The following is a 12,706-nucleotide window of genomic DNA, read 5'->3' on the forward strand; positions in this document are numbered from 1 at the left end:
AATATTTACATGAATGAATTACATGTTGAGCTAATATAACTTATTTATTGATCACAGAATTGCAGCCGTGTGTTTCGACTAATGAACAGTATTTCTGTAAAACTGTGTTATGTCATGGTATAGTTGTATATCAATCAGGTTATTGTTGTGTAACTGATCACAATGTTACTGTTAAACACTTAATTGTTCTGTGTCACTGATCATTACAGGAAACAAACTGGTTTAAAACAGTGAATCTATCAGCATCTGTTAACTAATGTTGGAAGAGTTACTGGTGTCACACACAAAGAAACGGACTCAACAGAACTGTAATAAAGAATAAAGTAAATAAATAAAAATAAAACTTTAGTGTGTTTAAAACAGCTTCATGACTTTAACGTGTGTGTGTGTGTGTGTGTGTAAACCTCAGCTTGTTCTGTTTGTTTCATTTATAATATTCTGGTCATGAAACCCGTCAAACTCGGTTCTGAGTGGAGTTCAGAGGTCCAACACCTCGGTCCATGGACCGGTGAGGTTCTGTCTCGTGTCGTCTCTGATTGGCTACATTCTGAGAGTTCTAGAACCTCAGTCAGAGTGACGTCACAGTTCTACGGGGTTCTCAGAACTTTATCAGGTTCTTGATACGACGTCGCCTTCAGGAGCTGCGCGCGCACACTCACGTCTCGCGTGTGTTTTTTGGAGCTGCGCCGCGGTGGCTGATGGGATTGCTCCGCCACTGGTGTGGACATGTCCGCCATGTTTTCCACGGCGCAGGGAGCAGAACAGCCCGGCAAAACGGCCCCGACGTCCCGTTAAACCCGCACACAGATGAGTCCTACCGCCGGTTACCGGAGCAGCGGACACCGATGAGCGCTACTGCGGCGGACAAAGTCGCGTCCGGAGCGGATTTCCGTCGGTATCGGTGCGGGTTTTGGGCGAATTGTCGCTGATTTGGCGCAAACAATGAGTAAACTCTCGTTCCGGGCGCGAGCGCTAGACGCCGCCAAACCGCTCCCGGTTTACCGCAACAAGGACCTGCCGGACCTGACCGACTGCGTGTCCATTAACCGGGCCGTCCCGCAGATGCCGACCGGGATGGAGAAAGAAGAAGAGCTGGTACGGACGTGTTTTATTATAAAGTGTGTCTGTGGGGGATAATAGCGCTAGCTTTGTGCTACCGTGGGATTCATGACGTACTTACGCACAGTTTTGTCCGTAAGCTCTGCACGAAGACACTCAGTTACCCAAAGTACGTAGAGCGTGCGCTGCTAGCGTAGCGCCAAGGAGCTTTGGGCGCTTTTAGTGACTGTGACGTTTACGTTTTTACGTAGTTCTCAAGGCAACCGACGACGCAGAACGTCCCGTATCCTAGCCGGGCTAGCTGCTAGCCAGGCAGTGCTACTTTAGCTTCAGCCTGTCAGTTTGCTACAGTTAGCAGTTTAGCGGAAGCGTTTCTGCGTTAACTGTAAAGTTATCAGACTGGTCCTGTGTTCTGTCGCAGACTGATGACATCACTTTATCGATATTTAACCAAAGAAAGTCAAACATGTTCAGATTAATAGAGTAACGGTGACTGCAGCTGATGCTAACACATCTGTTCGTGCTGAAGTGGATCTAAAATACGTTACAGCAGCTTGTTGTTGTGGTTCCTGATGTTTCTGTCGCCATCCAGTTTGTGATGCAGCTCGTTGGGTTCAAAATGTGAAAATTACAAACTTTTAAAGTCTTAATAATTATTTTTGGGGCCTTCATGAAGGTAAAATAACTAAATTTTCCCATGTTCATTTATAAGTGGCTAATCAGATAAAGTGAGCAGATCTTTTACATGAAAACCGGTGACACTTCCTGTTCGACAGTCGGTCATCATTAAAATATCCAATATTTTTATATATGAAATGGAAAAAGACGGTTCTCGTGTATTTTCACCATGAAAACTGTTTATTATAATGAGAAGGCCAACTGATGAAATGTTTTATTTAACAGTAGACGTTTAAAGTTGAGCCATTTGAAATACTGTTCAGTCTAATTTAAACCAATGCATCATATTCTATAAGATTATATTTATCTGTAGCATGGCGGTCCTGTGAGAGCACGCTTCTCCTGAAAGTCAAATTTCATGGATGATGCATTTTAATCCAAAAGGGTATGAAGCATTGTAATCTGAAAAGTAACTACTAACTAAAATGATCAGATAATATATTGGAATGAAATCTGTAATATTTGCCTCAGAGGTTTAATGGAGAGGAAATATAAAGTCGGATAAAATTCAAATACTCAGTACCTTTAATTCATACGTAAGTACATTACATGAGTAAAAGTACTTAGTTACACCCCACCACTGACAAACAGGCACACCGTGATAGAGAAAGCAAATATATTACAGAAACACTAGCCTTTATTTTTACTTTCATAACTTTTCCCTCTCACTCTTCTCCCTCTCCAGTCTTTAATAATGAATAGTGGCCTAGACAGAAAGATAAAAATACTTTGGGAAACAGATTCTCATTGCTCATTTCTATATTTCAGCTCACACGTATTGGTGGAATAATAACTCTTCTTCCGTTTCAGTGTTCCTCCTCTTTTCAATTTCAGTCTTTTCAGGCTTAGACAGACGTGTGTGGCGACGTTGTGGATTCACTTGACACCTGCTAGTTTCTGGACGAGTTATCTGCAGCAGTTTTCTCTAAAACTAGCACTTAATGAATGTACACAGACTTTTTACTTTCACAGACATTTATTTAATTTTTTCAAACACTTGTTCAAAATATGACATGAAATAAATTTACCTTGTACCTTAGTCCATGAAACAAAGGGAACGTCTGGTCTCCCTGTAATCAGATCAAAGAGCAAAGCAAAAAACAAGTTTCATTTCTGTTACTGAGATTTTTATCAGATATAAAAACACCAGAAACACTTCTGACCTTTAGCAGTTTAGTTATAATAATGATAATAATAGTAATGTGCTACAGAAGAAATAGACCAGTTTAGCTGCTGTTATCACAGACTGGATGTTTCCACACAGTTACACTGTGAGAGGAGAAAAGATAACAGATGTGTCATTTAAACTGTTTAACATCTGGACAGAATGAGGTGGTTTCATCAGTCAGGTTTCAATCTGTCTTCAGTGTTTATACTCAGATCTGTTCAGAGACACAAGAAGTCACTGAGTGTAAACTTTATTTAACCAGGTTAGACCCGTTGAGATCACAGATCTCTTTTACAAGGTGGACCTGGCCAAGAAGGGCAGCAACCCGGAGTTAAAACAGCAAATTAATAGAAAAACCAAACTCAAATAATCAGCTAAAAAACACTTGCACACAGACAACCTGGACTCAGCTGATTACACCACAGTTTTAAAGCTGTCCAGTGGAAGTTAAGTTCAGTCTGTAGATCGATCCAAGCAGCAGGTGCTGAAAACCTCAAAGCTTTCTTTCCCAGTTCAGTTCAGATTTTGAAAGAGAAGAAGTAAATAGGAAGTTTGCACAGAATGTCTTCGTTAATAGAAACATCCCAGTGACCGAGGCAGCGAGCAACTGAAGCAGAACGATTTACTCTTGAGTATAACATACAATGATGAGTAAGAGCAGCACAGTTTGTAATGAAGCTTAGAGCTAATGAGCAGAGGCAGTCATATACAACATCTGTCCATAATCAATAACAGGCGTAAAGGTCGACTCCACCTTTTTCTGTTTCACACAAAAATAAAATCAAGACTTGTTTCTACAGTAAAATCCTGACAGTAGTTGCAACAGATGTAGTGGAGTGGAAGTATTAGGTCGCAGAAAATGTAAATACTCAAGTACAGTATTTGAGTGAATTGTTAGTTACTTTCCTTCACCGGTTATTCGCAACTTTTACACTAAGATTTTAATTTTTGCTGTAAATCTTTATTGGTTCCAGTTATGTTAGCGATCTCCTTGATTACTGTTAATTGGTATCAGTTCTGAAAAAAAACAATCTGTCGACCCCTGTTAGACACACATACAGACGCAGCCTTCTGTTCGTACTCTGCGTTCATTTCGTCTGTACTTCTGCACGTTTTCTGAAAGCTTATGGATACGTACCAACGGAGCGTAGCCAATAGCTCAAGCTAGACACGACCACAGGACAAGAGGAAGAAGTTTTAAGGATAAGAAAACTTTTTGACGAGAGGTTATGCAAGTTTCAAAAGTCTGTATGATGTCACGGAGGATGCATGGAAGAGTGTGGGCAGTTATATCGTTTGAAACGGACGGATCTATTTTCATACGTAAATGGAGCAGAAATGAGCCTTTACCTGTGTGTGTGTGTGTGTGTGTGTGTGTGTGTGTGTGTGTTTGTGTTTGTGTTTGTGTTTCAGGAGCACCACCTGCAGAGGGCAATCTCCGCCCAGCAGGTGTTCAGGGAGAAGAAGGAGAACATGGTGATCCCCGTCCCTGAGGCAGAGAGCAACACCACCTACTACGACCGTCTGTACAAAGGAGAGGTCAAAGTTCCCAAACAGCTCATCCACATTCAGCGTGAGTCCTCCTTCACACTGGTCTCCACCCGGACCTGGATCTGGATTATACGAGTCCAGTCTCTAGTTCTGACTAAATATTAGACTCATCACTGTGCAGAGGACGAAATCTCTAAAATGTCTGACGTTGCAGGAGATATTTGTCATGTTGCTTCCCGTGTTCGCTGATGAGTGTGTAGGACAACATTTGAACTGTTACGGTGTGTGTGATCAGTGTGTGTGTGTGTGTGTGTGCTGTTTGTGGTCCTGCAGCTCTGGGTCTGGACCTGGAGCAGCCCGACTACGACATGGACTCCGAGGACGAGACGCTGCTCAACAGACTGAACAGAAAGATGGAGATCAAACCTCTGCAGTTTGAGACCATGGTGGACCGACTGGAGAAGGCCAGCACACACCAGGTAACACACACACACGTACACCAGGTAACACACACGCACACACACACACACACACACACACACACACACACACACCAGGTACAAACTGTCTGAACTTGGCAGGTAATCAGGTTGAGAACCAGAATTTGCTTCCAGACTTGTGGTTGGACGTCACCGACCACATGTTCATCCGACTGTCTCAGCTGTTATCTCGCTCTCATCTGGGTTTGTGCTTCTGGTCCTGTCCTCAGCTGGTGTCGCTGTCCGAGGCGAAGCTGCTGCTGAACGAGGACGACTACTTGCTGAAGTCGGTGTATGATTACTGGGTGAGGAAGAGGAAGAACTGTCGAGGCCCGTCGCTGATTCCTCACATCAAACAGGAGAAAAGAGACGGATCCACCAACAGTGACGCCTACGTGGCCTTCAGACGGAGGACCGAGAAGATGCAGACCAGGAAGGTCAGTCAGTCCACAGCTGATTACGTTCTGTGTTAATGAATACATGGTTCTGTCTATAAGATGTCTGAAAACAATCTACTGGACAGATGGAGGTGTTGATGTCATGGCAGACAGCACTCGAAGTCTCAAATGTATTTTATTTATTCAGTTTGAAAGGGCGACACTTCTGGTTCAGCTGATTAATAACTGTGATGTTTGTCTGTCGTCAGAACCGTAAGAACGACGAGGCGTCGTACGAGAAGATGCTGAGACTGAGACGGGAGTTCAGTCGGACCGTCACCATCCTGGAGATGATCAAGAGGAGAGAGAAGTCCAAGAGAGAGCTGCTGCACCTCACGCTGGAGGTGGTGGAGAGGAGGTGAGGAGGCTGATCATCTCCACAGATACACATGAACACATAACAAACACCGAGCTCACTGACGTCTCCTCTAGTGGCGGCTGTATTTTAAACCGCTTGGGAATGTTGAGTTTGCATTTTGACCCCTTGGGCTTGCTGTAGCAGCCCAGTGTTGCTCTGCTACAGCAGCAGGTTGAGTTTCAGATCTTTGAAAACTCCTTACAAGATGAAGATATTCATGCAGACACACACATCAGTGTTTGTAGCGTCACTGACAGTGTTAGGATTTTGTAGTAGTTGAGTTTGTACAATGACAGAATGGATGTTATATTGTTAATATGCAGAAAGACACAAATGGACATTGATAACACAGTGATGAAAAAGAGACAAAACCAGCTTTAATGTTTTACTCACAAATTATCCAAGAAGATTCAGAGAGCGGTCGAGTTTCTCTGCTTCGTTTATGGTATTTTCTTTAAAAAAAAACACAACATATCTGATAGAAGAAAGTAAAGAGTAAGATTACAATAACAGTCTGAGATTCTCTGACAAAAAAAGTTCCTTTCATTTCTCTGGAGAACATCCAGAAGGTTCCTGTCTGAGAACCTGAGAACCTGAGAACCTCAGAGATGAAATGTGAAATATCTTAATTGTAAAAAAAACCAGCTGGTAGTTCTGTGTGTGGATATTAATATGGGAGGAAAATGAGTTGGATAATTATCATTTCTTATTAAGAGACATAACACGGCTGTTTGCATGAGTTTTATAACAAAGTGTTGTTAACTGTGTGTGTGTGTGTGTGTGTGTGTGTGTGTGTTCAGGTATCAGATGGGAGATTTCAGTGGAGATACACTCAGAGATGTTTCACTCCCTCTGGTGGAGAAGCCGGTGTACAGCGCTCCAGTGACTCTGAACAACAGACACAAAACCGACGTCAAGATCAAGGTACTGACTCACCTGTTCACCTGTCTGTGTTTCTGTGTTCACACACCTGACGACATACAAACTCAGACATCGTTTAACTTCCTGCTCCTTGACTGTTGAACAGAATAATTTCTCCAACGTGTTGATCATCATCCATCTGGAGCTCCAGGAAGTAGAGCAGCAGTGACTAATGGATTAGTGGTCAATGATTGAATTAATAACTGTTTTGATAATTTGAGTATTTTTTTTTAAGAATAAAATCTAAAGTCACTTGTTGGGTGTGAATATTTTCTTGTTTCTTTCCTCCTCTGTGACAGTAAACTGAATATCATTGGGTTGAGGACGAAACACGATGGACATTTCTCACAATTTCCTGACATGTTATAGATCAAATAGTTTATAGATTAGTCTCAAAATAATCGACAGTGAAAATAATCTTTAGCTGCAGCCCTCCCAGGGAGAGATTCAGCTTATGTCTTGACTTTTCTGCTCTATAAATGATAATTGTTGAATTAAGGATCCAAATGTAGCTCCAAACGGTGATTCCAGGTTCAACAGAAGAGCCAAACACTCCTACATGTCTCAGGATTTCATTATCAGCGTCTGTGTGTGTTTCAGATGCAGAAGAAGCCGGTGTCCGTCAGAGACGAGCTTCCCTTTGATCTGATGAGACCAAAGAAGAAGACCATCCGACGGGACAGATTGTATCCTCCGCAGAGACGTCCCGGTCGACCGCCCGGTCCCTTCACCGTCAACAAGGCCGACATCAAACAGTACGACTTCCACAGCTCCGGAGAGGACGACAGTCCGCCGCCGCCACTGGTCAGCGTCACATCTGTCTGAGCGCCATGTGATCGTCATGTGATCGTGCTGGAGAATATCTCTGATTCTGAATCTCTGTGTGTTTGTCTCTTCAGTCTCCTCCGTCTTCACCCGATGAAGAGAATAATCCTGATGGAGTTTTTGTCTTCAGGAGGAAAGCTGGATGTCAATACCTCTCTGTGAGTTTCTCCTGCTTCATTTCATCTGAATCATCCTGAAGATGAGTCTGCCGTATATAAAACATGTAATAATTAGGGATGTAACGATAAACGATTAAAGAATGAGGCGATACTACAAACCCATCACGTTGTTATTTTGCTCACAAAGCTCATGGATCCAACACATCGGTGTAAATGCGTTCGATCTGTCCATGTCATGGTATTGTTCTGGTTGAACAGCAGGGGGCGCAGTCATACTGCTCAGGAAGCTTTCTCATAAGACCCGCCCTACTCTGCCTGTGATTGGTTGACTTCGTTGGTTGTGTTCTCAATGCTGACTCAAACTGTTAACTCACAGACGCTCTGTTTCGGGGTGTTTGAGCTGTAATAACACTCCGAGCTCTTCAAGAGTGTCTCTGGGCCCGTGAGGTGGAGCGTGCAGCCGGATGTCTGCTGCGCTGCCGCAACTCGCAACCCGGCCTGTTTGCTTCACCCAACGAGCCCAGAGAAACTGCAGCTGTGACAGCCCAGTGGTGTGTTTACCAGCTGGGAAACGCCCCACAGTAACTATACACAGTATGACATTGCCAAAGAAAACTCATGGCTACTTTTTGCACATGCGTAGGTCAAAGCCGACTACTTCAATTTTACTATAAAGGAAAGCAGACGTACCTCATGTAAAGCAAGAATGAAAAGAAAGAAGGTCCTCTGCAGATTATTTCACAAGGTGATGGTCCTCTTCACGCGCTGCAGAAGAAGAGGCATCAACACTCTGATCCAGAAACACAAAAAAAAGCTTTACATTTTAATTTCCTCATGTAATTATAAAGATCAGCTCTATGTGTGATTATAGAACAGCAGATGAGCTTGTTGACCAGGTTTCTGCTCGCACAACGTATAGACACATCGCAGCACTTACTGGTACTTCACCTCCTGTGTCCCGTCGTTACTGAGAAGAAAACTGGATGTGTTGATGTTGTTGTAGCGTGTAGAAGCTTGTTGTCACCAGTAATGCTCAGGGCTTAATAAACAAACAGTTTCTCAATGTGTGTTTGATTCTTCAGCCTCGTACGGAGCAGATGGATGGAGTTGATCATTCAGAGCTCCTCCCTCAGTGTCACCGTCACTCTCTGACTGAACTGACGCTGCCTCCTTATTGGACGGGACTGAGTCGCCGCAGGATAGGACGAGGCGGCAGGTAAACAGCAGCTCCACTGACACGTCTTTATTTTAAAAGTTCAATAAAAGTTTCAGATAAAACTGATTCATTAATGTTTACATGGTGTAAAGCTGAAGCCTGTTCTCCGTCTCTCTATCAGGATCATCCTGGACCGAGCCTCCTCAGGTCTGGATCCAGTACTGAAGCAGATGGACTCGGTAACACAACCAGTCTGCAGGACCAGGACCAGTTCCTGCCTCCTCAGTGGCCCTGTAACACTGGAGCATAAACCCTCCCTCGCTAACATCCTGAACAACATCCAAGCCCTGCGGAGGTTCTGCTACAGACCCAGACCGGCTCAGGACCAGAGGGAGGGGGGCAGGAGGACCACAGGGTTCTCTGTGGAGGACAGCAGACTCACCTGCAGTCTGACACCTGACAGCAGCTGTGGATCAGGTGAGTTATCAGGCTGAGGTCTCTGATCCGTCAGGCTGCAGCGCTGATACATTTGTACTATATTATACTGTATGTGTGTGTTGACATGTGTTGTCTCTGTGTGCCAGCAGGGGGCATCACAGAGGAGCAGTACCACAGTCACCAGCAGCAGCTGGTCCAGATGCAGAAACAACAGCTGGAACAGCTGCAACTACAGAACAACACTGCTCCATACAGACACACAGCACTGCACCAAACACAGGTAACATGTACAGTATATATTAATGTACAGACACACAGCACTGCACCAAACACAGGTAACATGTACAGTATATATTAATGTACAGACACACAGACACAGACGGGTGGAAAATGAAACAGTTTACTGGGAATTTAATAATTAGAAATTGCTCCAAGGATCTTTTTCTGTATTATAATCTCTGGTCTCTGCTGGTCTGGTCCGGTCCACAGTCCACCCGGTCCGGAGAGTCCAGTTCGAAGACTCTGGACTCGGCCAGCGCTCAGTTTGCAGCCTCCGCTGTGGTCAGCGCTCCTCAACCTCACGGTCACGTCAACAGTGAGAACAAACCCTACAAGACCAGCGTCAACGGAGTCCACCACCCTTCAGGTGAGCCACCTCACCTGTCTGACTGGTTCTGATGAGGAGGAACCTCAACAGGACATATGGATATAAATGCTAAAACATATTGATATGTGGATTAAAACGTTCTTGTGTTGCATCTTTGTTGACGTTTGGCTCCTCCTCCTCCTCAGGTCCCTCCAGGCCTCCGTACTCTTCCTCCTCGTCTCTCAGCAGGTCAGGACTTTCAGCTCGGGGGTCACTCCCCCCTTCCTCCTCCTCATCCTCCTCGTCCTCCCCTCAGTCCCTCCCCCACCAGAGGAGCCACGTGGGAGCCGTCTCCCCCGCCCACCCTCACACCGCTCGACCCTCAGCGCCCCCAACGTCTGCCTTAAAGCTCGCCACCGTCGCCGCCAGCCTCGACCGAGTGCCCAAAGTCTCCACTGCCAGGTAAACGCCCCCCTCACCTCAGAGAGCCTGGTGACTTACACATTTGAATTTAGTCTTTGAAAATATAATGTAAGCATTTTTAATTTTCAATTTCTTAGAAAATTGTTGTTTTTTTGTCCCCATAAGTGACTTTTAGATTAATACCTGCACAAATGGATAATTAGGCTGCATTATTTATAAATCATTCAAAAATGTTCTTTTGTTTGTTTTTCCCCAAATTGTTGGAAAATTGCATTTTTATTTTGTCCACGAGTCTGAGGACATGGAAGTGTACATGCGTTACAGCTGGGGGCGCTGTTCTGCTTGTTCCACTTGAATATTTTCCTCTGAGGAGCCGTTTGAAGACTTTAAATGAAATGTCGAACTGCTTTTCCATCTTTATTTTAAGTATTCAAGTAAATGAAAATGAAAACGCAATTTATATTATTGCATTTTAATTTTTACTCAAATAACACATACAGATGTGGAAAATTAAATTAAATACATTTTTATTTTCAAGTTTACATCATATATTATATTTCATTTTGATAAAGTCCCCTGTAGGCTTCCATACACCACCTTCACACACCCGTCCAGGTAAACACCACCTCGTCCAACCAGGTGTCCTCTTCGACTTTAATCTGCTGCTTCACTCTTGGAGGAAGTGATGTAATGAGTGATGTCATCACTGACGGTTGACTTTTTCCCGACAGAGACGCTCATGAACCGGAGAGACTGCTGAACGGACTGTCAGAGACCACGCTGCCCATGGAGGTCACATAACATCGTCTCCCATCACGCCCTGCTCCTCCTCCCATCATGCCCCACCCCTCCTCCTCCCATCACGCCCCGCCCCTCCCCCCATCACGCCCCGCTCCTCCTCCCATCACGCCCCTCCTCCTCCCATCACTCCCCTCTCCTCCTCCTCCCATCACGCCCTGCTCCTCCTCCCATCACTCCCCTCTCCTCCTCCTCCCATCACGCCCCGCTCCTCCTCCCATCACTCCCCTCTCCTCCTCCTCCCATCACGCCCCGCTCCTCCTCCCATCACGCCCTGCTCCTCCTCCCATCACGCCCCGCTCCTCCTCCCATCACGCCCCACCCCTCCTCCTCCCATCACTCCCCTCTCCTCCTCCTCCCATCACGCCCCGCTCCTCCTCCCATCACACCCTGCTCCTCCTCCCATCACGCCCCGCTCCTCCTCCCATCACGCCCCGCCCCTCCTCCCATCACGCCCCGCCCCTCCCCCCATCACGCCCCGCCCCTCCTCCCATCACGCCCCGCCCCTCCTCCCATCATGCCCTCCTCCTCCTCCCATCACGCCCCGCCCCTCCTCCCATCATGCCCTCCTCCTCCTCCCATCACGCCCCGCTCCTCCTCCCATCACGCCCCGCCCCTCCTCCCATCACGCCCCGCTCCTCCTCCCATCACGCCCCGCTCCTCCTCCCATCATGCCCTGCTCCTCCTCAGTGTCTGACCGGTGAATGTGACACGCCGTGACCTCCAGAAGAAGAAAATGAGTGGGAATCAGAACATTTTACTGAGTGTGGATATTATTATAATTATTATTAATATTATTATGACTGTACAGTTTGTAAATGTCTTTGATGTAAAATAGCTTTCGTTTGTTTCATCAGTTTAGTTTCTGAAGCATCATGTGACTGCAGAATCAACTCTGATTGGTTCATATTAAGTCATGTATCCTCGTGCTAATTGGGCCATGATGAGCCTGTATCTTTGCTCTGATTGGCCCTTGGTGAGTCTGTATCCTCGCTCTGATTGGATATTTATTTCTCGCGTTTACATTTTGTATTTTTTTAAAATTCAGAACTTGAGTCTCGTTTTCTTTCCCAAAGATGGAAAACTGATTTCATTTGACAGATTTCGAGATGTTTCTGTGACGTCTGTGTGTTCATCAGGATTTAGTTTATTTTTTTTAAATGTCTGTTAAAGAATCTCTTCATGGCCTTCTGATCATTTAAAGCCACATGAAAATAAAAATATGCATCCTGTAAAAAGAGACGTGGATCTGCAGCTGCAACACAAAGTTTTTTATATTTTTAAACTTGTCAGACGGACGGACGCTGATCAGACGTGTGTGAACCGAAGCTCTGACAGGTTTCACTCGTTCTGTTGGATTTGTTTTGTCCTTCAGTGTGAGTCGTGTCGAGATGAAGTGTGTGTGTGTGTGTGTGTGTGTGTGTGTGTCGGCTGGTTCACACACTCTGTTCACTCTGTTTCAGATATAAAATACTGAGAAATAAAAATGCATCGACACAGACTGACGGCTGGTAAACTTTCTGTTGGTCTGTTTTTTGGTTTTGTTCTTTTTTAAACTGAAATTTCAGCCTTTAAAAAAAATACAAAAAAAAAAAAGTGATTCCCAACTGAACTGAAGTTGATTGAAGGCTCGTTTTTTGCCAACAAAACCAGGTCGACTGCTGGAGAGTAACAGTATATTCACACAAGTACAATAATGATCTGCTTGTACTCGAGTATTTCCATTTTCTGTTACCTCACATCTAACCTGAGTTGTACCTTAGAGGGGAA

General features: G+C 44.9%; 1 protein-coding gene across 2 annotated transcripts; it reads left to right on the forward strand.

The window, feature by feature from the left end:
* The first annotated feature begins 664 nt into the window (after positions 1 to 664).
* Positions 665 to 12,437, forward strand: epc2 (enhancer of polycomb homolog 2). Of its 2 annotated transcripts, none has more exons than XM_084362174.1 (14): positions 665 to 1,095; positions 4,319 to 4,478; positions 4,730 to 4,875; positions 5,106 to 5,312; positions 5,522 to 5,670; positions 6,471 to 6,594; positions 7,192 to 7,395; positions 7,491 to 7,574; positions 8,618 to 8,751; positions 8,873 to 9,168; positions 9,276 to 9,409; positions 9,619 to 9,775; positions 9,922 to 10,177; positions 10,870 to 12,437. In XM_084362174.1, the coding sequence occupies exons 1-14, from the start codon at positions 943 to 945 to the stop codon at positions 10,937 to 10,939; spliced, it is 2,274 nt and encodes a 757-aa protein (XP_084218300.1). In that variant the 5' UTR covers positions 665 to 942; the 3' UTR covers positions 10,940 to 12,437. The 2 variants fall into 2 exon arrangements, with proteins under 2 accessions (XP_084218300.1, XP_084218301.1); XM_084362175.1 differs by having other exon boundaries at positions 9,279 to 9,409.
* Positions 12,438 to 12,706: the final 269 nt, after the last annotated feature.

Source organism: Pagrus pagrus (genome assembly GCF_965226575.1).
Source record: "Pagrus pagrus genome assembly, chromosome: 9".
NCBI classification, from domain to species: Eukaryota; Metazoa; Chordata; class Actinopteri; order Spariformes; family Sparidae; genus Pagrus; species Pagrus pagrus.

Excerpts from the sequence above, each read along its gene's own strand:
- epc2 (XM_084362174.1), top strand. The coding sequence starts at position 943 with ATGAGTAAACTCTCGTTCCGGGCGCGAGCGCTAGACGCCGCCAAACCG. Across the intron at positions 6,595-7,191 it reads AAACCGACGTCAAGATCAAG|ATGCAGAAGAAGCCGGTGTC; the intron begins GTACTGACTCAC and ends TGTGTGTTTCAG. Across the intron at positions 9,410-9,618 it reads CAGCACTGCACCAAACACAG|TCCACCCGGTCCGGAGAGTC; the intron begins GTAACATGTACA and ends TCCGGTCCACAG.